Source organism: Nanorana parkeri, unplaced genomic scaffold, assembly GCF_000935625.1.
Source record: "Nanorana parkeri isolate BGI_ZX_2015 unplaced genomic scaffold, ASM93562v1 scaffold4, whole genome shotgun sequence".
NCBI lineage: Eukaryota > Metazoa > Chordata > Amphibia > Anura > Dicroglossidae > Nanorana > Nanorana parkeri.
Window position 1 is genome coordinate 1,214,265 of NW_017306272.1, and position 23,962 is coordinate 1,238,226.

The 23,962-nt window shown below is 39.6% G+C and overlaps 1 protein-coding gene across 2 annotated transcripts in view; it reads left to right on the forward strand.

Moving 5' to 3' along the window:
- The window catches only part of TBC1D5 (TBC1 domain family member 5), a 261,642-nt gene that overhangs the window by 143,281 nt on the left and 94,399 nt on the right, over window positions 1-23,962 (forward strand). For both annotated transcript variants that reach the window (XM_018574269.1, XM_018574338.1), the window contains exons 12-13: window positions 11,120-11,262; window positions 17,255-17,361. In XM_018574269.1, the coding sequence (XP_018429771.1) occupies window positions 11,120-11,262; window positions 17,255-17,361 (250 nt within the window). The remainder of the gene's footprint in view (window positions 1-11,119; window positions 11,263-17,254; window positions 17,362-23,962) is intronic.

The following is a 23,962-nucleotide window of genomic DNA, read 5'->3' on the forward strand; positions in this document are numbered from 1 at the left end:
TTGGAAGGCAGGGAACAGAAAAGAACTTTTGGAAAGCAACAGCACCTTAAACCTGTCAGGACAAATGTGGTATATAAGCTTTATAGGGCCTGCTGTGCTTGCTTGATATCTGCTGGAAAGTGCCACCATCTAGGCCAGCATTCCTCAACTCTTTAAAGTGGTATAGCTACTAACATTGAGCCCGGGTCTATCCCTCCCTTTAGGCTGAAATTCAGCATCAAGAGCTGATGGCAAAATTTGGGTTTTGGGTCCCCTAGGGTACTATTCAAGCTGTGGGAAAATACATGGCCTGTATTATGTAGTAATTGAGTGGGTTTAAGCCTAAAGAAGAACTCCAGGACATTTTTTAAAATAATTTTGTTTACTGAAAACTGCACCAGTATGTGTAAAAATAACAAAGTTATACTCACCCGAATTTCAGAGCCGGCGTGCCCTTAGACTAGTCCCTTCTGCTTTTCTCCTCCTCTGCTGCAGCTATGGTATGTCCCTCGGCGTCCTCCAGTCCTATACATTGTGTATAAACCGTCATGAATCACAGGACCTTAGACCGCTGCAGAGGAGGGGGAGCGAGGCAGAAGGAACTAGTTTAAGAGCAAGCCAGCTCGAAGGATTGGGTGAGTATAAATTTGTTATTTTTTAACCTAGACAAAAAAGAGCACTTAACCCTTGCAGTGCAGGGGTAGCCCCAGTGCAGGGGTAGCTTTACAGCTTCTGGAGGCAATTTTTTTTAACAGAAACATTAGGGTAGGACTATTGGACTCTTTGTTAATCAAGCTTCATTGTGTGTAATCTTTTATGCTATCTGTAACCCACAGGATCCAGAATATTAGGCTTAAAATCTGTCCCCGACACCGGCTATAGTCTCGGCATGCAGAGAATGGAGCCAGGATGTATATTGCATAGCTAATGTGCCTTGTACACAAAAAACAGAAAGTCACTTGGAGCCAGGGAAATCACTCTTCTTCCAAAAAACCCTACTTCCTGGTGACTTTTTGTTCTGCTTTAATTTCCTTCTACAAGCCTAAAGATTTTGGGGATATCCATTACATTTTTTTGCTGTCTGAGTACTGTTCCCGTCCCAGAGATGCAACAGGAAGTGAGAGGAAATCTCTGCAAAGTGATGAAAAATTCCTATCTCAGACAGTGATCTCAATGGAATAGGTGACTGTTCTTGTGACAACTGTAATATTCTGGATTTCCCATCACTTTCTGTTTCAGTGACAGTGGTCACTAGGACAAGCATAGATGGTAAATCTACCTAGCCGGGACAGAGATAGCATAAAAAATCTGATGGGGTTTCTAATTCAACCCCACTCTCTAAGCCCTCATTCACATGACTAACAGCCGGCCCGTACAGATCCGTGCTGCGTGCACGGCCGTATTAGGCTGCTCACGGGATGGACAGGTGCTGTGTGCGATGTGTACGCAGCAGCCTGTTCTTCTCTATCGGAGTACACCACCGTACGCTCACCCGAACTCCACGTCCGTGTGGGTGCGGGTGTCCCTGCTCGGACAAAGACAGGATCCATCCTGACTGTGTAGGAGTACGGACACCCGCACGGACGTGCAGTTCGGGTGGGTGTACGTCCGCATACTCCCATAGAGAAGAACAGGCTTCTGCGTGCAATCACACGCAGCACCTGTCCTTCCCGAGAACGGCTGTGCACGCAACACGGATCTGTACAGGCCGCCCATTACTCGTGTGAATGAGGGCTAAAACTGAAACAAACAGATGTATATAGCTTGAGCTAACTGGTTTAACAATTGCATGTTGTTTTGCTTTGTAGATGGGCAAGCTGTACCTTGGCATTGCTAGTTTTGTCAGCTGATGCTGCCTATAATTACTGGAAATTAGATGCAGCAGTTATATAAACAAGTAAAGCCCCGCTATTGTCTCTAGCACTTTACATTTCATACTTATTTATCAGGTCAGCTAAGAGACTCCAGTAACATTGGCACATTACAGCTAATGCTGTTGTCATTTGGACTTTATTTATAGGAATCTTGGTCTGCCTGCTAGGAAACATCTAATGGTCTTTTTGTTTCTTTGCTGAGTATAATTGCCAAGAAAGACTGGTAAAATATGAATTATTGTATTATTGCTAGTGATAAAACGCAGCGTTATGAGCATTTCGTTGTGCAGGTGTAACAGATGCAAAACAAGATTAATAGGACAGAGTAATAATTAAACCACAGCCAGCTGTCTTAAAAAGAATGGGTTTCTCTTGTCCCTTCCTATCATTCCAGGGATACCTAATATTTTTAAATGTCAGTGAGATTACAAAGATTTCCTTGGCTGTGCTAGTAGAAATACCCTTGGAATGTAAAATGTTGACTTAATTACAATAGATCAAATCCATCTGTACTGCTTTTATACCAACCCTGTAGACTATAAAATGGCTGAGGGAGCTTTAAATTACATTGTTTAGTGGATAGAATTAGAAGGTAATAGTGGACTACTAACTAGACAATCTGCAATATCAAAGTCTGATAGTTTTAGTGTTAACCTGTTTCTTTTTGAAGGCCATGTAGTTGTGCTATAATGCTTAATTTCAAGCAGAATTTCCTGCCCAGGCAATGAAAACACCAACCAATGTGACAATATTAATGCCTTGGCATGAGTAACTTGTAGATAGTTGTGTACTGCTTAAAACTGTTTCTCTTAGGACTGTGCGCAGGGCTGATACAATGCATTGGGTGCTGCCATATAAGATTCTACTGGGGTGGGTGATAGATATCAGCCATCACTTATACTCCCTAGGTCTTTTGCCTACATTTATCTGTGCCCCTGATTCCTCCTTAATGGAAGCACCCCCTGAGATAATGATACCCCCCCCACACACAGACTCAGATGAAAGGGCTGCAGTGTCACAAACTGAGGTGGGTAAGCAAGGTTAGCTGGTTAGGCAGGCAGTGTGGCTTGAATTTAAGTTGCACTTGACTATAAAGTTCCAAAGTTAATTATTGCTTAGTGCCTTCATGGTTTGAAATCAGAGAGTGCTTGTTTAAAATGTATTTCTATGCGTGTTATGCACATATAATTGGTATGATATCCATAGCATGGCCACAGCTTCACTTTAAGGCAGGACAAGGCCACATTGCCTGCAACACTGTTGAGTAGCTGCTGATACTTAATCACAAATCCTCTGTTGCAGATATTTTCCTATGTTAATTCTTGTAAATCATTATCTTCAAATCAGAACTCCAGTATTCTTGCCTTGTCCATGAATCCCAGAAATCCTGTAGCGCACATACACTACAGGACCAAACATGGTTTCAGAATGATGCTACATAGTTTGGTATTGTTATATATATATATCATTATGTGAGTGCCATCCAGTGCAGTAATACTCTGAGTGGGACAATGACAACCAGGATTCAGAGGAAGTGGGTGTAATGATGCCTGCCATGAATGGAGACATCCAGTGGCAAATAAAATGTTTATTTTACTGTGGGGTGCAGCCTTGTGTTGAAGGCAAATTTTGCTACAAAAGCTCTTGGACTGAAAAAAAAAACCCACTGGCATTCCACTTTAAGGGGTGCCTAGGGCAGGTTGATTTCTAAATATGGCCCTGCAGCCAGTTCAGTGGAACCGAAGGGCTGCTGTACGGGCTATTCACAATAGCCGGTACAGCAGCCGAAGTGACAGCCGAAGCGGGGGGCGAGAACGGCCTGCCTAAGGCAAGCCGTTCGGCCTGCAAATGACAGCTGGACGAAGCCAACCGTGATCTCACAGCTGGCTCCGCCCAGTTGTAATGACAGATCAGCGTCCCCAAATGACCTGGGGATGCTGATCTGTCTTTAAACAGGAACAAATGGGAGGAGCCGGCCATAAATCCTATAAGAATAGGGGTGAACAGCAGCAAGTGAGCTGCCGAAGCTTCGGCTCAGCCGATCCAGATGTAGTTGCAGAGCATATTTGGCTGATTGAAGGCAGCCGACGGAGCTGGTGTGAATAGCCGAACGTCGTCCGGCTCTGTTTACTCGTTTATTCTATCGGCTGCCTTCGGCAGCTTAGTGAATAACATTGTATAATTACAAATAGTTATCTGTTCCATTAAAGACAGCTTTGACATTCAGTACAGAGTTGTTTTACAAAAACTGGAAAAGACAAGTTCTGAACAAAGATGGATTTGTCCATATCGACCAATCTAATATTTAGTTTAATTTTTCCATAAGATAAAATGTGCTTTTGGCAAAATCTCCACTTTTGAGACATTTTCTTTTCTCTTATTTTAAAGAATCGGCCCCATTATCTGTATATTACTAGGTAAAATATGGAGTGACTGAGGACCCATCTGTACCAGTATGTTACTATGTTAAAACGAGCAGCAAAACTTGGCAAGGACTAACCTATATTTACATCCTCCCCTCATCTGTTATTTAAAATTCCTAGAGTGTAAGCGTTTTAAGGATCTTCCTATGATTAGCACCTTTTTTTATTTGTTATATAACACGTGTTAAGGTTAATTTGATGGCACAAAAAAAGAAGAAAAAAAGGCCCTAAACAAAAAATATGCACAGTTAACAATATGATACAAACCCAGTTTTATTAAACAAAGGATAAATATCTAAACATCTATTTTAAAAGAGAAATATTGATAGATATCGTCTAATGCCTGAAAATGGTAGTATTTAGGCAATTTGTAATAATTCTTTAATTACTAATTTGTTATAATAATAGTTTGTATAATCGCAGGTTCCCACCAACCTACATGTGAGTGCAATTACATCTTCTTTGTCTGTCTCCCTGTACCCACTATAAATGAATGTGCTAGGTTGTGGCGCTTCTCTTTATTTTTTGTTTTGATTTAGTTCATACTTGGGATACCCCCTCCTGTGATAATTGGAGCCGCACACCGACACCACCTTTCCCACCCTTTGGAGGGCACTTTTTTGGGGCAGTTCCTAAACTTTCCACTGTCAATTTCCATATTATGCATTTATTACATGTGCATTGCTATCAGAGGGTCCGCACATATAGGGGTAATCGTCACTAACTGAAGGTCACTGTTTGTGAACCAGAATTAGGGATAGTGGCTGGGGGAACTCAAACTTGAACACGCATCAAGAAGACTTTCTGATGCAGGTTGACAAGTAGCGCAGCCGGTTTCTCGTCACAAGTAGAATGATGCCCCCCCACTAAAATACAGCACCTTGCATCTTCCTCTCATTTCTTTCTTTCTGATTTTGAATGTGTACCAAGACATAATTTGAAAATATACATAAATGTACTGCCATGAAGCAACCATGCTTTGAACCATGAATCAGTGCAGTGTATCAGGTATACAGTCATTGAATGTTTTGGCTGATGGTGTTTGACCTGTGCAGAAACAACAATTTTGGATATTTCCTTCCTTATGTTATGAATGTAAGATGATTTTAAATCAGCATGCAGAGCTGCTTGCTGATGTGATTTTTAGTAAAAGGGGGTAAAGGTCCGCTTTAAAGGAGAACTATGGGGTTAGGGCTTTTACCCATAGTTCTCCTAAGGGTAATGGGAGGACACAAACTAGCGTCCTCCCGTCACCCTAAGCTCAGTATACCACGAGCTACAGCTCGCGGTATACTGAGACGCCGCAGCTGAAACGGATCCAGACAATTATGTCTGGATCTGCCTATCTAGAGGCACAGCCAGCTGCACCTGCCCCCTCCTAGCCGTGACAGGATTGAGAAGTGAGCGGACGCCGGTATGTGTTCGCTCACTTTCCGATCTACTGAGCCCACCTGTGACAGTTTCAATGTCACAGGTCGGCTAGAACTATGAGGATGAGTGAAAAGCACTCACCTCATAGTTCTCCTTTAAGCACTATAGCACAAAACACTTTATGCATCCTGGGTCGCTGTATGATGCATTTCTAAATAACGTCTTCTTTTATACCTTGGGTACTCAAGTTTCTATATATTTTTGGCTAGAGTTTGCCTTTAATATATATATATAGAGGGATTAAATAAATCATCACAAAGCAAATATGGTACATGAAAAGCCACAGCATTTACACCAAAATGCAAAAAAAATTCAAGAATAACATTTACTTTGTTATTGCACTTCCTAATAAACAAGGAATAGAAATGGAGTTTTGGTCCCACTATGAGTTGCATGGAAGCTTCAGGTAATTGTGCTTTCACAGCTCTTTACACTTCTGCATGCTTGCAGTTTACCAACAATTTTTTTTTTTTGTCTGTGGCCCACTGGAGAGACTTGAACAGGACGTAGGGAGAGATTTATCCAATAGGAACACAGACAGCTAAAGAAAAGTTGGGCGTTAATCCTAACACTTTGAGTGGCCTTTTATTGGTGACAGATTCCTTTGAATTGTTCCTTATTTATTCTGGTGATAATGTCTTTGTGTGACAACGTACACTTTGTATCTGCCAGCAGCTCAGCAAAGGATGAGTCTTTCTGTTCATGCCACAGTTCTTAGAAAATGTTGATAGGATAATAAATTGTGCTAAGTTTACTACTGCTCCAACAACAGATTTTTAATTGAATTTAAATTGAATTGAGTTTAATGAATATGATGGCTCATACTCTCCATATTGCCTTAGCCATTTAGAAATTCAATAATGACGAGGTAAGTTATTACAGAGCATTACTGAATTCTGAAATCCCAGGTTTTTGAATTGTATAGAATCCCTAGCATGCTGTATTATATCATAAGGCAGTGCAAAGAGCATGAACCCTTTTAAATGTATAAGATTCTACTTACTAAAAGGTGTGGGTTATTGCACTTTGCTCATCATCATTGCTTTTGTGTTGTAATAACATGATTTTGTCCCCCCCCATTTTTTTATTGTTTGTTTTAAGTTTGAGTTCCGTTTTTATTTTAAATGTAAACACTTACTCACAAAGACACCTCTGTCTATTAAAAAAATGGTAAATGAAGACTATTTTGCCCTGGCTGTTGCATAGAACGTTCATCAGTTAGAGTCACGGCTGACAAAGGACAACACTTGTCAACTCCAATGATCCAATCTACATCCTCCCTTCTACTTAAAAAATAATTTTTATGTCACATACCCACCCGACAGGTGTTTCAGACATAATTTAAAGCTTATTTGACTTGTTTTTTTTCTAATTTTGGATCACTACCACATCACATTCTGATAATTTGATATAACACATGTGCACGCAGGTGGAAATTCACCCATGTAGTGTGATATTCTTTCCATCAATTATTTGTGGTGCCGCTTGCTTAGGCATATAACATGATAATTGCTAGCACTGAGGGATTTGTTCATTGGCTGAATATTTCTGACTGTAAGTGTAATTCTAGGAATATGGATGTCCCTTTCTCATTAAGATTGACCCTGTAATAAAATGAGTGCTTTCCATTTCTCAGTATCCTTACAAGTAACATTAGGACCATATCGTGCTTTTGTTTACAGTTGTTTGTGGACAGCAGGCTGGCCATTGAAGTACTATGGTATTTGTAAAGGTCACAGTTTCAGTGATCCCACATTTGCTCAGTTAGTAACTTGCAAGATGCATTTCAGAAACATATCTTTCAAATAAACTCCCCAGGTTGATAGTTCCATTTACAGTGTGTGTCTGGGGAAAAGAAAAACGTTCAGTGCATCTTTGCAACACATGTACTCTTACTGCTTTCTTCATCCGTACAGAAATAAAATCAGTTGATCTGCCAGAAATCCAGTGTGCTCCTAATGTCTTGACTGAGCAAAACATTGCTTCTGCTGCACTGAATACCCATGTGTTGTTGTCAGCCCAGGCTAGTTCTCCCTTCTTGAATACATAGGAGACCTCAGGGCTGATAGCGCTTCTTGATTTTTGACAGGATTAGCAGGTCATTTTTTGTACCTGTAGTGTTTTTGAAAAAGAGAAAACATGGATAAATATTCATGAATGCAACATAATATACCTGTCTTTATTGTCTATTGAGAGACACAGGAATATAGTAATGCTTAGACATTTGGGGTTATACCTCCACCTTCAGGGGGTTTGGATAGTGGAAAACACTGTTAAGCCAATGACTGTATAGCCCTGCCTCCAAAAGTAATGCCTCCGTTTTTTATTAGTGTTTGAGGGGATTGGACGCTTTTTTTCTCATCTCTGCTGAAAATCGCTAACTTTGGATTTTTTTTTCTTTCTACTTTTCTTTTTCTTTATTTGAAATGTTCTGTACATATTTTTCTTTGGCAGCTGCCTAAACCTAAAATAATGCTGCTTTGACCTAGTCTGTATGCAGCAGCTATCCAGATCGGTGTATTCCTCAGCGATAGCATTGGAGGCTGTACCCAGACCCCTCTGGGTTACTAGATTCTGCATTGTGGCACCTTTTAGATCTCTGTGAACTTTGCCACAGAGTGCTTTCGGGGTCTAGACTCATGGCACAGCCTACTGGTGTTACCCAGTCTCTGAAAACAAGCCTCATGTCATGGTGAGGCTAGTCTATAATGTGACCCTTGGGTACCGGGTGTTGCATTGTGGCACTTTTTAGACCTCTATGTATTGTACTAGTTAGCCGCAGAACGCTCTCCAGGTTCAGAGCCGTGGCATAGACTTTGGTGTGACCCAGTCTTTGAAGAGGCCTACCAGCATGAACCAATATGGCACGATAAGCCATATTAACACTCAGCTGCATTCTAAGATTTGCGAACTTCAGATCCTTTACAACCTTCCCCTGAAGAGCCTGTATTTCAGCAAGTTCCATGATTGATGCAGTGCACTCTACACTGCAGTTGAATGATCGGCCTGCTGTTCCAGGCTCAGGGTATTTTAGAGTTGTTATTCCAAAGACCTTTCCAATACACTTGGTATGTTAAACCTTCCTCTATAATAAGTGGAATTAACTGTGGAATCATGAATTCCCCCTGACAGCGTGAAGGTAGGGATGTTCAGATACCATGTGCCGTATTTGGTACAAGTACAGATACTTTTCCCAGCTCCAAGACTACACTAGAGAAAAAATCAAAAGTTAGGAGGCAGCTGTCATTTTTAAGGAGCATATGGGGCTCCTGGGATTTTTGCATCCTTGTTATAATGTATGATTTCTTATATTAGGGATCCACCGGTACCATTTTTTCCAGACCAAATACAGATACTTTTCCAAGTACTTACAGATACAATTACTGATAAATTTTTGTTTATTGTCATGTGGCAGTTTTTCTAAAACAATACAGACTAATGATTTCAGGACAGTAGTGGAGTGCCGGGGCTCTGTCACAGCTGCAACTTCTGCGACCCTGGTAGTTCTTGTAAATGCCAATTATCGGCACTGGTATCCGAACATCCCTATGTGAAGGAGCTTTTTACCTTTGAAAATGAATTAACTGATAAGTGGTCTACCCATTATAAACGTTCCGTTCATTCACAGTAACAAATATGCCACCAGACAGGCTGATGATGATCTTACCTTTAGGGATTTTACTGATTATCAGTTGGATTACCTAATTAGGTCTCAGTTTGAGTTATCTGGCTTAATTGTCCATCCCTTACTGATGGTAACTCAGATCTATGAATCTGTGTCTTTGTGAAGCTCTGTTAAACGAGACTGCTCCATTTCAAGTATAGACCCTTGTGCCGGGATCTTTTCAAACAAATGTCTGGAGCCCTGCGGTACAGTTGCAGTGATCTTTTACAAGCATCCAAGCTTGTGTCTTTTTCATGGGCATATAATGCCTATTAAGATGCAAAGGGGACTTTGTGTCTGGCACACAGAGCATTTACTAACGGAAAAGTTGATTTACTCTCCCTATCAGGGTACATGCCTTTTCAACTCTACTCTTGATACTTATATCCCTGAAGCCTTTAGTGCTCAAAATGTGCACCTGGCTCAACACAGATCTTGGGATGGCAAAGGAACCCCATTCATCCTTTACTACTTCAGTAGTACCTAGTAGATAATTTCTGTCTGTTCTTCTACTCAAACTCCAGATCTTTAATTCCAACATTTTTCTGTATCATCTTCTCAACACTCCATATAAAAGATACTCCTTCACTTTACTCCTTCCTTTACTATCTCCTAGTGGTTTGGCTGCTCAAGTTCCCCTTGTAGCTCCACTCTAAATATTTGGATACGACATCCTTATATGTCTGCCCCTTCTGGCATTACTGCACTTCTTGTGCATTTTTTTCTCCAGAAACAGTGCAAGTTTTCTACACCCTGGGATTTCTGATTCCTAACTTTGATCACATAATTCTTTCCATCCTGTAGTCCTTTGCTATTAAAGTTGCTTTGCACACCTTGAAATCCTTATCTCTTAGAGCCCTGTTCCTCTCTGGAGGGATTCCTATATCAACAGGGATTAATATCCACGCTACCTTGCCTGAGAGAGCCTAACTCTTCAGTATATTTCAGTAGTTTTTATATTGTATCCATGACATTGCCTAGTGTATTAGCTTTAGTGGTCTAATTTACTAGCTTCTCCCTTGTGGAATGCCAGGGGGGCTTCACTGATAGAATCAACGTTATGAGTTTTCACAGTATTTTTTTCTATTCTCCTCCTAGAATTGGAGAATCTGGAAATTGGGCAAGTCACAACATTGGCTCTTCAAACCAAGTCTCACTAACTATTTTCTAGACTCTAGTAAAAGTGGCAAATGTTCTCCTTTCTTTTTCTCTCATCTTGGAAGGAGTTCTATTACAGACGTATCCTCTTCCTTTTTCCTTGAGTCTAGCTCATCGTAACAGTCAGTTTGAAGGATCTTGCTATTAATTGCTGCTGCACTTTCTTTCAAGGCTACCATTTCTTTTATCTGTGATGCAGCTGTCTCAAAAACGTCTACTACTTAAGGATCAGTTCAATCAAATCTGATATCTCTTTTACTTGTGTCTTGGTGAACTTAATTACCAACTGTACCTACAGTACTGAGATTTCTGCTTTGGAGTTTCCAGCTCCCCCCACTGGTTGAGGCTATAATGAGAGGTTCCTCTGTTATAAGAATTATAGAGGCCTGTAAAATGTTATATTTATTTTATATTATGCTGGATATTAGGTTTAGATGCTCTGGTCCATAATGTCTTTTTGCACATAGGACATACAACAAGAAGTAAGTAAGCATAGTAAGATACTAAATACTGATAACAAAATGTATTTTCTCAGGTTTAACAAACAACCAATGCATTTCAACTGTAACATATTACATTTTGTATTTCAGACGATGGGTACGCCTCTTGTTTGGTCGGGAGTTCCCTCTGCAGGACCTGCTAGTCATTTGGGATGCTTTATTTGCAGAAAGCATTACATTAGATTTGGTGGACTATGTTTTTGTAGCCATGCTGCTGTATATTAGGGATGCATGTAAGTACTACATCATTATATGCTTCTATGTATTGCAGTGTGACTTCATGGAATACTATTTTCCTGAAATATAAAATGTTGATATAATGACTGGCTCATCCAGTGGGAACCCTGTGGTCATTTTAATGGACTAGACTCTTACATAATATAGACCTAAAAAAATCCTGGAAGACAATTTTTATAAGGAAATTTGAGGCTGGTGTATGTGTGGCTGTGTGGCCTGAGGTAATACTGTAGTAGTAAACTGTAACATCCACCACCTCTGGTGCTTTGAAGGCCCTCCTTTGGCAGAAGCACCTTACTTTCTTACATCAAACAAAGACTGACTCTGTATTATTCAAATGGAAGGCATTTTCCACTTCTTCCTGCTGCAGCCAGCAACCTTTTCTGTTAAAGTGGCACTACATGGATCATGTATTTTAAAATAAAGTGTTTTTTTTGTGGTGTAAAGTACAGTGGCAGATGTGTTTGTTCTACTATGCTTAATGTGACACTAAACTCCAGTGTTAGATCTTAAAAATGCATTCAAGTACCTTTTACTATTAACAAAACTGGAGCTTATTTGTGTATCGCTCTGCTGTAGTTTCTGAAATCATCTCTAAATTCATGTTGACACTGTCTTTCCTTCTGGAGGATGGCTACTTTTGTTCCCCATGGTCCCTGCGTAAAGTAGCCATCGCTCCAAGCTCACTCCCGTGATGGACTACTACCTCACATTTAGTTTGCAAATTTGTATTGAGGTTGTAGTCTATCACTGGAGTGAGCTTGGAACAGTGGCTACTTTAAAACACACACAGGGACCATGGGAAACAAAAGTAGCCACCTTTCAGAAGGAAGGACAGTGTCAGCACCAAGTCAGATATGATTTGAGGATCTAAAGCCAAGTGATACACAAATAAGATACAAGGGGGGTGTGGTGAGGGCGGCCCACACCGGGTGGCACCAAAATGACTGACTCCCTCTGAAAAGTTGGGCACTCGGTCACGGACCGTGATGGCCGCAAGCAGGTAAGTGCGCACAACATCATTAAGTGTGTGCGTGATGATGTTATGCGCATGCGTGATGATGTCCCAGATGGCATTCTGTGCGGAGTGTTGCAGTGCCAGTAATTTAGAATGGTACCCCAAATTACAAGTACAGTAGGTACCACTGGACCTGCATAGCAGTGGGTTGCATTATAAAAATGGTATAGGTCCGTTAACAGAACACACGTTAATATATAAAATAACACAGGTTAAGATGCGTGTGGTAAGGCGCCACAATGAAACTTGTAGATGTGAAGGGGCCCTTGACCATTTCCTACTTTCAATTTTATTTTGTACAAAATAAAACTCTTTAACATCAGCATGATCTCACTATTAGAGTACAAATCTAAACAGCCAATTATATTCCAGTTGTTATATTTGCAGGTTGTGGAGCTTTACAAAACATACTAGACTAACCTATACAGTCACATTTTGTAAGCAGTGGTGACATCTATAGCAATTTATAGATAGAAAAAGTTAAAGTATTTCGTTATTTTAATTATGAGCAGCAATAGTTTTTTGTGGTCGTTCATGACAACAGTAAAGCAGCCATTAGTAATGAGCACCACCTACTGGACAACAAGGAAAATACATCCAGTATATATGACATTGTCACATCATTCTTTGTATTTCTGGCTCAGCAGGAAATAACATTTTACTTTTCCAGTAATGCTGTAGTGTTGTCACATGATCTGAAGTACTTGGGGGCCATTTACTAAACCCTTAAATCATATAACAGGCAGAACAGCTTGGACTTTGCCATTGCCTCTTTAAAGATGCTGCATTTCTTCTTTGATGAATCGCTGTACACTTACATTTAAATAGGGATATACAACCCTGGCATTGATAAAAACAGTATAATGTAAGAAATGACACTGTGATGGATCACCAAGGATACTCAGGGTTTAATACATAAAAGTTTTGAAATACACCACAGTTCATTTAAATAAACATTAATATATAATTATGTTTAGCTAACATTCAGTTTTTTTTTTCTCCTGCTGTCCCCTTGTGCAAGAAACCGATCACTATATTTGATAGGACTCAATCTGGGTCAGTAATTTCTAAGCAGGAGTTCTGACACTGATGACAAGAAAACTGTTTAAATAAGTATAAATTGTCCAATTTATTTTTTAAAGGGGCTTACACCTAATTAGCTACAGTATGTTGAGCTAAGTGGTCAGATTCATTACACCAAAATGACACTGAAAAAAATGTGGGCCACTTTTAACCCACAGATTTCAGAAGCATTCAGTTATATTTTAGTCAGGTGGAACCTGATGACCTTAGTCATGGATACTCCAAGATCTCCCCACCATAATTCCTGGCTCCTGGAGAGTGGGAACACCTCACAATAGCCTTTAAGGAATCCAGTACAAAAAAGGTTTGTCTGCATTTTCACTTTAAAGCCCATTTCCACTTTTGCAGAGGTATTTAAAAAAAAAACATATGCCAGCAATGTACACCGAGTCTACATAAAGCAGGCATATGCAGCTGCTGTATGTGAACTACAATATTTTTTAGCTTTCCCCAAATCCTCCTGGAAATTGTCACATCTGTGCTGTGCAAGCAATGTATGTATACAGATGTTCCTCGCTTACTGACTGTTTTGCGACCACTCGCACTTACGACGGACCGCCGATCGACCTCCGACCTTGCGCGTCAGCGTCAGTGCGCCGTTTCGCCGGCCGAAGTGGTGTCCTCCGATCTTCTCCAACTATTGCCAACTATTATTATTGTCGATTAGTTGTTGCAGCCCTAGTTTACAGCCTACATTACAATGCGACACCCCGGTGTCAGACTGAATTTCTTGTGAAGAAAATTTAGAATTTCTAGGATTCAGGCCTAATAATAAGTTCATCAAAAATGTGAGTCATGAAAATATGCACACATATACACTGAGTGGCCAGTTTATTATGACCACCTGACATGTGTAGGCAAATTAGCTATAATTAGCTATAATTTCGCGCTGAAGTTGCTAGAGCTCCAGACCATTATAAATAGGGAAGCAGGTTTACCATGACAGTAGAAGATTTTTTACTGAAAATACGGGTAAATAACGCGATTTAATAGCCTTTGAACGTGGGATGATTGTTGGCGCGAGCCATGGAGCGAGTATCAGCAAAACAGCAGAATTCGTTAAATGTTCAAGAGCAGCTGTTGTTAAAGTGTTTAAAGACTGGACTGTCAGCCAAAAATCTGGGTCTGAACGTGCGAATTGTGGCCGTCAGCGACTAGTCAATGTTAGGGCAGAACGGAGAGTGGCAAGACTGGTACAAGACAACAGAAGGGCAACAGTGCAGTGTCAGATTCCTTGCATCACCTTTCAACATCTCGTGGATTCACAAGGCGGCCCAACAACGTCATCTCGTGGAGTTATCTCGTGGCCCAACGAAGTACTGATGGGGTGGTCATAATAATCTGGCCACTCCAAATATCATCATTACACCGCTTCCTCACCACAATAAATGCTAACCACTTACAAATGGGAAAATGGATTTTAAGACTTTAGCACTATATTGCTCCCCTTTTTTATCCCTTGTTGAAAGTGGCTGTGAGATGACTGTGATTTCAATAATTATCTAGTGTGCCCCTTAAACTTAGCAATCATCATCGGTTCTTGCTATAACCACAGGTATGAGACCACGCACATTTAGTATATTATGGTTTTTGGAAGCAAGTAGTAAGTAACTTTTGCTTTTGTTCTGCTTTAAAAGAGAAAGGATTAACAGAAAGTACACTTGTTTTCAGTATGCTAGCAGATAGTATTGTTGCAGGCAGTCAATATGGTATACTAAACAAGCATCATTAATAGGCTTTGCTTTGACAGCCACAGCAGATGGATTGCTTGCATTTCGATTGGAGAAAAAAAATGCAGTTTTCATAGACCTGCTTTGAATGATGGGTTTAGTAATTGTCCTTGTAAAATGTATGATTTTGGAAAAGAAAATAAGAATGGGAAAAAAGCATTGCTTGAGACAAAAGTAACAAATTAAATACAAGTATTGTATTTTGTCAGACAGAAAATAAATTACTGTGAAAAGGTTAGTCTCTGTCAGTGTTTGTTTGTTTTTTCATAGTTTTAGTGTGACATTAAACAGTTTAATGAAACAATACATGGCAAGTCGTTTAATTGTTTTAAAACCAGATACCAACAATCTAAGGTTAAACTATGGAAGAATTTTAAAGAGGCTTTTTATAAAAGTGTGAGTGTAATACACAAGTATCTAAATTCTATATTTGATTTACAGTTTGCACTCTCTCTTTCTTTAGCCCTTTAAAGGCCATGGCTTCTGCACAATTGTGGGCAAATTTATTACTTGCAGTCTCCACCTTTTAATACCCCCCCCTCCTTAAAATTATGGTATCACATAATACCTGACCGGTTCCTACTTTTAATTTCCCCTTTGGTTCCCTGAAGCACAAGCATGCTTCTGGACTGCTGTAAAGGATAACAATAACACCAACCTGATAATTTAATTGGATTGCATTATATTTTGTCATTTAGACTCAAAAGTAGACAGGTTGAACATGAAATACTGTCCCTCTCCCCTTACCATGAGGGGGTAGTGATGGGTGAGTTTGCCTGGGTTCGATTTGCCAAGGATTCTGTGAACCTTGTTCGAAATTTGGAGAACCCAAAGTTAGAGGCAAATTCCATTGAAGTATATGGGGAGGGAATCTTTGTTAAATTATAACCATTTTTAAGGCAATAGGCAAACTTTTAACAGCCAGCGTAGACCACTGCAGCGCATAGACCTTCTCAACATAAATTTTAAAACATGTACAAAAGAAATTTAAAAAAACTCTAATAGAAAAGCCCACTTTTTAAAGTTAAAAAGCTAATTTTAACCCCAAAATAATGGCTTTAACTACATGTAACAAAAACCAATATACCCCAAAAATAAAAGAAAACCTTGAAATACAAAAACGTTTGCTATGGAAAGGATAACATCTTAAAGTAACCGCTGACCTCAAATCAACCACTAAATGAAATACAAAAAAAAACAAAACAATAATAACAAAGAAAGGCAGCAATGGCTCCATTGCCCCAAGAGCTAGAAATGAAAGAATTAAAGTAGAGTTTCTGACTGACCCTGATCTTTTCCTGTGCAGTTTATAAGCTTGCCCTATGCTGTCCCCACTACAGCTTCCAATTCATTGACACTATGGCTGCTGTCTTCTAATGATATGGGGGCTGGCCAAGCCAAAAGCTCCTTGTTGGTCTTTCTAAGCCTGCTGGCCATAGTTCAAAGGTCATGCATTATGGTTTTAAAAAATTCTCCTGGGTGACTCTATACATAAACCGTGTATCTCTAACCTGCATGATTCACCTTTAACTCTTATAGCAGCAAACCAAAGCCTCATTCATAATGAGGGGTCATTTAGATCTAGCTGTAGAGGTAATTTCTGAAAGATGGATGCACCACAGGTTTATTTTAAGTAAACCTTAGATGCAGGCTTGTTGTCCTGATCCTGGGTTTACAGGTAAGGAAAGTCATTTTTAAGAAGGATTTCTAGAGGGATCTTAATAAAGGGAGGAAAAATTATGATTTATACTTAAGCTATGAACATTGAACTAACATAATCAATATAAGAAGCCAAAGGCTTAGATGGCTTGAACATGTAATGAGATGGGAGAAATAATTTTCAAGAAGATTTATGAGTGGAATCCAGGACATAGAAGGTAGAATGGAAGACCAGTAAAGAGATGAATTCATGATGTGAAATAGAGCCTAGGAGAGCTGGTAGTCAAAGGTGGAGATTAAAAGCAGTTGATAGTGTGGAATGGGCCACAATTATACAAGAGGCCAGAGCTTTAAAGGGCTGTGTTGCACAGAGCGAGCTTTTGCAGGACTTCTTTGGCTGACTTCTGCTTGGGTATTACATTACACTTCTATGTCTGAAGAAATTGCATTGCTCCTTCTCCTAATGGTTGCATGTATATTTAATTTCTTTACTTCTAGTAATCTCCAGCAACTATCAGACGTGTCTGGGACTTCTAATGCATTACCCACCTATCGGTGACGTACATTCCCTAATTCTCAAGGCTCTGTTTCTGAGAGACCCAAAGGTACGTTAATACTAAAAGCCTGTTTTCTTCAGTGCCTAAAGCACATCAACAATTATACTATCAAAGTGTGCAAATGTGTTTTAGACGAAGAGCTTACTTGGCAGCTAGCAATAGACATTAGCATAAAGTTTTGGGACCTCATGGAGAGATTACGTCTGGAGGCTGTCATCTACTATCTGTAGTGACAGCGGTACATATCATTAATCACAGAGGGTGTGTTTAGAGGGGGGAAGCTTTAAGGATGTTTTAGATCTGTATTAATTGTGCACTGTACAGCAACAAGTACACCAGAAGTTTTCAAAGCAAATAGTAAATCTGGGGTAAATGATTGTTCACATAGTGATGATCAGACATTTTGAAGTTTTCCTTTGAAGCAACATAACCAAGTACTGGTAAGTGGCAGTTTGACATTTCTGTTGTCAGTCACATGCATTCACAGCAAAATGTGGATGAACTAGCTTCTTCTATGAAAGATTCTTTCCTTCGAATCAAGTGACAGTCATGTAGACATTATCCAAACCCCATTCTTCTCCTTAACTGAATGACCAAACCAACTTTTCCAAATAGTTTGACTTTCATTTCACCTGATTTTGCCTCTCATCTTTTTTTAAGCATAGATATGAAAGCTTGATCCCATAAGATCAAGGAGTTATTTTAAAGTGGCACTTGATCCACCAGGTTTGACCCTCAAATGGCTGGCATCATTGCTGATCACATGTGCAGCACCATGGCAACTGCAATCCAAATAGAGGCCAAGATGGCACCTTCCTTAGCTGTAAAGGATAGGAGGGTGTAGTTCCTCTTCACCGCCATTTGTTATTTTCTCTCAATAAAAATGTAATAGTATTTACTTGTCCAAAGTCAAAAACCATTTTGTAACTGGACGTTAAGCACTAAAAGCCTTATTTTTTTATAGATTGTTATTTTATACCTTGAAGTGTTATTTATCTCCATCTCGGATAGCTCCTTTTCCTGTCCTTCTAAATAGACACCTCATTGGAATTTACTGTTCAGTGAACAGATATTTAAGGCACTGTAAAAAAAGGTTGTTCTACCCATAACTGATATTTCAGGTTTTTTTTTAGATGCGGGGAAGTTAAATACTTGCCAATATGCTGTATCTTCTAACTCTGTCAGTGTGATCTCTATCATTGAGACTCTGGGTCTCCACACTTATAAGGGAATTCCACTCTTCTTGTTGTGTTTATAGTTTATTTTATATCATGGAGAAAGCAACAGGAGAAGCTGAAACATACTTGCTATTTCCCTATTCAAGACCTATAAGAAGACAAGGGCAACCCTGCACATCAGCCTCCACCTATAAGTATTGCTTTTGGGCAGACTGGCCTATTCAGGCTCATTTAAATAGGGAAATTATTCAGGAGAATCCTATGTGACTGAAATCAACACAAGCAAATGTTTTAATGTAATCATTTAGCTTTCATCAGACATTTTTTTGTGCTGGGTATCTTGATAGGGCTTAAAAATGCTTTCAGCAATTCCTTCTGGACTCTTCTTCTGGTACACTAAGGAGAATAAAGCACAAATGTACAGTGAAGTCAGGAAAATTAATTAATAAAATGGCTGCCTTCACAGTATAATACTAGCCATATGTAGAGTAGTGGCCTGGCCTGTCACAAAGTATTTGTATCTGGAATTAATGCTACTTCCAGATACAAATTAATGCTATTTGTATCTGGAATTAAGCTACTAGTGATGGGCTCGGGGGTGTTCGCAGCTCCACGTGCCGAGCCCGCCAGGAAGCTGACAGTGTCGCAGCACCAATCACAAGTACTGAGACATTTCCCGTTCCGCAGCTGCAGAGATCGGGAAATGTCTCAGTACTCGTGATTGGCGCTGTCAGCTTCCTGGCGGGCTCGACACATGAAGCTGCGAACACGCCCGAGCCCATCACTATTAGCTATACCAAAATTCAGACCTCAGATGTAGCACAGTCCTGCTCTACAATGTCAGGCTCTCCACTGCACTGGCCAATGTTTATAATTGAGTTTTCTCCCATTGCCTTAGCTCCTGTGTGGGGCACGAGTACAAGCTCTATGGAGATGAACTGTAGAACCCAACAGTTTATGGCCGGGCCACACTGCATCTGAGATCTGATTTTTGGTACGTTAGATAAAGGAGGACTGTGTGAACCCATGCGGTCTTTTTTATAAAAGAGCACTCTTGCACTTTAAATGTCACCTAGAAATAAAATGTTATACCTGAATGGTTGCTATGGGCAATAGTTCCACTTTCATTTTTTTTTCTGTTCTTTAGCTTTGAATAATCAGCCCCCATATGTATGTATGTATGTTCAGGAAACCATGTTCCATACTAACGCTGGTGTGCGTTGGGAATAAAGCCATGTGATGCGCTGATTTCAGTGTGTCACACTGTTTACCATTTTTTATTTTGTGTTTGAACTTTGTTGAAATGTTACAAAATGACATTTCATTCAGTTTTATTAACTGCAGTGCATTGTGATGCTGTGTAGTGTGCCACAGCAGGGCCACCCCTACAATGAAGCAGCCCGAGGAGGTAGCCTCAGGCGGCATCTCATTTGGTCACGTGGGAGACACATCTGCTGCCCCCTTTCCTGTCAGAGTGTCCCAGGTTGCTAAGAGTGCATAGCGACCTGTGATGCTCTGGCCAGAGTCTCACCTAGCTTGTGGCAACCAGTGATGTGACTAGTTGCCAGGAGCTGAGCGGGAAGATTATGGCAGTGGGGGTCTAGGATCACCCCTTTGTCACAACATGTTGCTCTGAAAATAGGTACTACATGTACTTTTTTTCAGCGCACACCACGGTGGTATGAACTGACATAATAGAAATCAAGACAAATTGCAAGGCTGCCAAGTGCAGTCCAATGCACCTGGTATGAACAATCCCTAAAGCACCTCCAGCAGTGTTATAGTTTGTGGCAACCCCCGTCACTGTCACTTTGGCTTGACAGCTTGGTCTGGTGTAAATGTGGAGAAAAATATAAATAAAACATGTGAAATAAAACAAAGGGACTGATATACTGAATCCTTACATTACATCTATTAACAAGATACAATAATCAGAATGCTATCTTTTTCATGATAGTAGGACAGGAGCCATCCATAGATTTTTAGATACTTTCCACCCTCCATAGTTTAGTATTGTGATCTTTATATGACCTCCTTGCTGTTTACTAGCTTACTTCGTTACGAGAGAAAAACTTAAAACCCAATTAGAAACAAAAAGTCATAGAGGATGTGAACATATTGTTTTCTCTAAATAGCCAGATGTTCCTTTGAGTCCTGGAGGCAGTAAGGCCTAAGAAATAAAAGGTTTGAAACTATTGTTTTAAGTTAACGGTGAATTTCGAAAATCTGCCTGTTCCCTTTAGCAAATAAAATTCTAATACAGCACCATAAGCATAGTAATATTTTGTTGCTGCACATCTATATCCCGCTTTCATTGATTTTAAAAGTGTTAACCTTATCACAATGAGTAATACCTACTGCATTGCTAAATTTGTGTAACAAGCATTAACATTTTAAATTAGCAACTAAGAACAAAACAAGTGCTTTCCTTTAATTTTATGACCATTTATGTCTATAAAGATAGCCAGAAGTGAGTTTAGCAGTAAATGTTTCTATCATAAATTGTGTTCACTGAGTGTTTAAATGTAACTCTTTGAGTTCCACAGATTTAATACTATAAAATCAGAAATCCTTGTCTTTAGATTTCAAGAATTGTTTAAGACTATGTTATCCTTTAAACAGTTCTAATTTCAAGTGCCTTGCTTCCCTGGATAAGGAGTTTAAGCCAAGGCTAAGAAAAATATAACAACCATCAGTAAACAAATATTTAACTTGGTAAATTAGTAATCATATGCTTATTATGGGGTCCTGTCTCTGAAATTCTTTATTTGGTACATATACATACAATATATGTTCTATACTATCTTTAAAGTAGTATTATTATTATTTTTCCATAGTGAATCCAAATCAAACAAATATACGTTGTCCAGCAAAACAAGTAGAACAATGGGAATTTTCAGGTGCTACCCCAATTTCCCAGCAAATTATTTCTTTAAATTTATGCCCAACCACCTGCAGACATCATGCTTCTGAACAGCTGGCTCCAACTCTCTCATCTCCACTTCCCTGAACTTTCTGTTGAGTACAAGATCACAAGGGACAGCACAGGCTCCAGCAGCTGTCCATCTATTAGCTTGGAGAAGGGATGAAGGAGGCGTAGGGAATGACTTGCCTTGCCATGCCTGTGTGTTTGTGGAGACACACACAGCTTACTAGCACACACAAGGGTAGCTCCATAGGACCATGCAAAGGGAAAGGAGCCACACTAAAACATGATATCAGGGTTATTGCTCAGGGGATCAGCTGATTCTGCAGGAAACAAAAACGTTTAACCCCTTCGTGACTGACGACGTACAGTGTACGTCGCCAGCATCGGGGCTGTTTAAACAGACTCCCGGCGACTTTTGCCGCCGGGACTCTGTTTAAACTTGTAGAGCCGACTGTCGGCTTTACAACAGAAGCGATCCTGGCGACTTACCTGTCGCCAGATCGCTTCTGCGTCCCGAAGAAGGGGCCGCCCCCAAAAATATATAATGTTGGGGGGTTTTACGTCATTTTCAGGCCTAAAATGTGGAATATAACATGGGTGCAAAAATGGAAAAAAGGGCCTCAGTCATGAAGGGGTTAATTATCAAGGAGAAGCTTCCATTGTATGTGATTTATTCAGCATTTGAAATAGATTAAAAACTTTAATATTACTTTAAATGCGGGTGTCAATATATTTGTTATGCCTTATTTGTTTGAAGGCTCATATATGCGATTAATTTATATATGTTTCAATGTATTAGATGTGTATGATTATTAGCTCGGCACAATATTGTTTTTCATACTACATGTTGATGCCTTGCCATGGGTAGAGATGACATTTAAATTTGCAATGTGTTATTAAATAGATTTTGTTATTAAACATCTCTTTCTTAACACAGTTCAAATAGCTGTTTTTGTTCATGGTCTGTGCAGCAGTAACATTCGGCTGGGTGTTAATAATGTGGACTTGGCCAATAACTTTGTAAAAGACTGCATACGTCAAGTTTTAATACAGTAACACCAACTTTAAATGCAGCCTTGTGGGGAAGCTGAGGAACTTTCAAAGTACACTTACCCACCCTGCCTAGCCATTATGACCTAAAAGGACACCCCCTCTGCCTCAGCACCCCTGCATAAGACAGCCACAGCCTGTCCAATGTTTACCTTCTCCATCCAAGATCTTGATTGCTGTGTGAGCCCAGATAGCCTTATATAGGACTGTCTTCCAAACCTGGAGATGCCATCCACTGCCCTGACTTAACGAGCGTTAACGCGAGGCACCAGAGGGGAGAGATGTGAAGGGGCTCTTAAGCTATAGCATTAGTTTGACAAATGTTTGAGACGCTTCTGAAATCATTCAGAATTCATTAACAGGTGCATTTCACCTGCACTTGACCAGCTTTAAGGGTTTTGCATTCCCATAGACTTGTATAGGAATTTAAAACTCATTTAAAGGACACAAAAGCCTGTCACACCCAGGACCTTATAGTATTTTGCAGCCTTTATCACTGTCATTTGCATTGGCTGGCATGTAAATGTGTAGTACAAAATATAAATAACTGCATATGAAATAATACTCCTATAATAAATCATATAATTACACATATTAACTGCTTACAGTTATCAGAATACAATATTTTTTACAGTAGCGTTCCTTTAAGTGAAGCAGAGCAGAAATGAAGATGCTTTGGTCCCTTGAGGTATGCATGATGCCCAGATGTGGAGGAAAGAAAATAATCTCTTCTCCCTTACTGGCAGGTCACATTCCTATTCTTGGTATGATTTTACAGTGTTACTGTGTCACTTGTTCGTATTTACTTATGCAGCGTATGAGGCGGACAGCATACAATTTGTGCAGCCTTGGTTTAGTATGGGAGTCTGTTTGAGGGACAGCAGTGCCATCATATGCAAATGTGATGAACACACAAGCTAAAAACAAACAGAGGTGGCAAAAGCAGAAATGAAAGACATTTCTCCAGGTGTACCGAGAATAAGGAAGCAGAAATATAAATTAAAACAAGAAAATTACAATGCATGAAATACATGAAAGGTCAAATGTGACATTTGAAGGTCAGATTTGAAATATAAATTGCTCAACATGCTGCTAAAATACATAAAACAAACCTGAACTGAACAGAGAAAACAAGTTACAAATGGCATAGTAAGTTCAATAAGAACAGTCTACAGTATGTCTGTGTGCCACATATTTGACTAATTAATATGTAAATAAAATAGGCACTATTTAGATAAATATACAGTATGACTATGGGTATAATTACCTTTTTATTCCTTCTGTTTGCCTAAATAATTAAATATTTAAGTGCAATTAAAATGTCTGTATTTTTAGAGAATCTACTGACGATTTGAAAAAATACAAAAGTGGACACTTAAGTGAAAATAATTTCGACCTTGCATAATAATAAAAGGACCTTATTTATTAATAATATGTGTAAGGAAAAAACTTTGAAGCTTAGCCTTATGATGTAAGAAATATGTATAAAAAA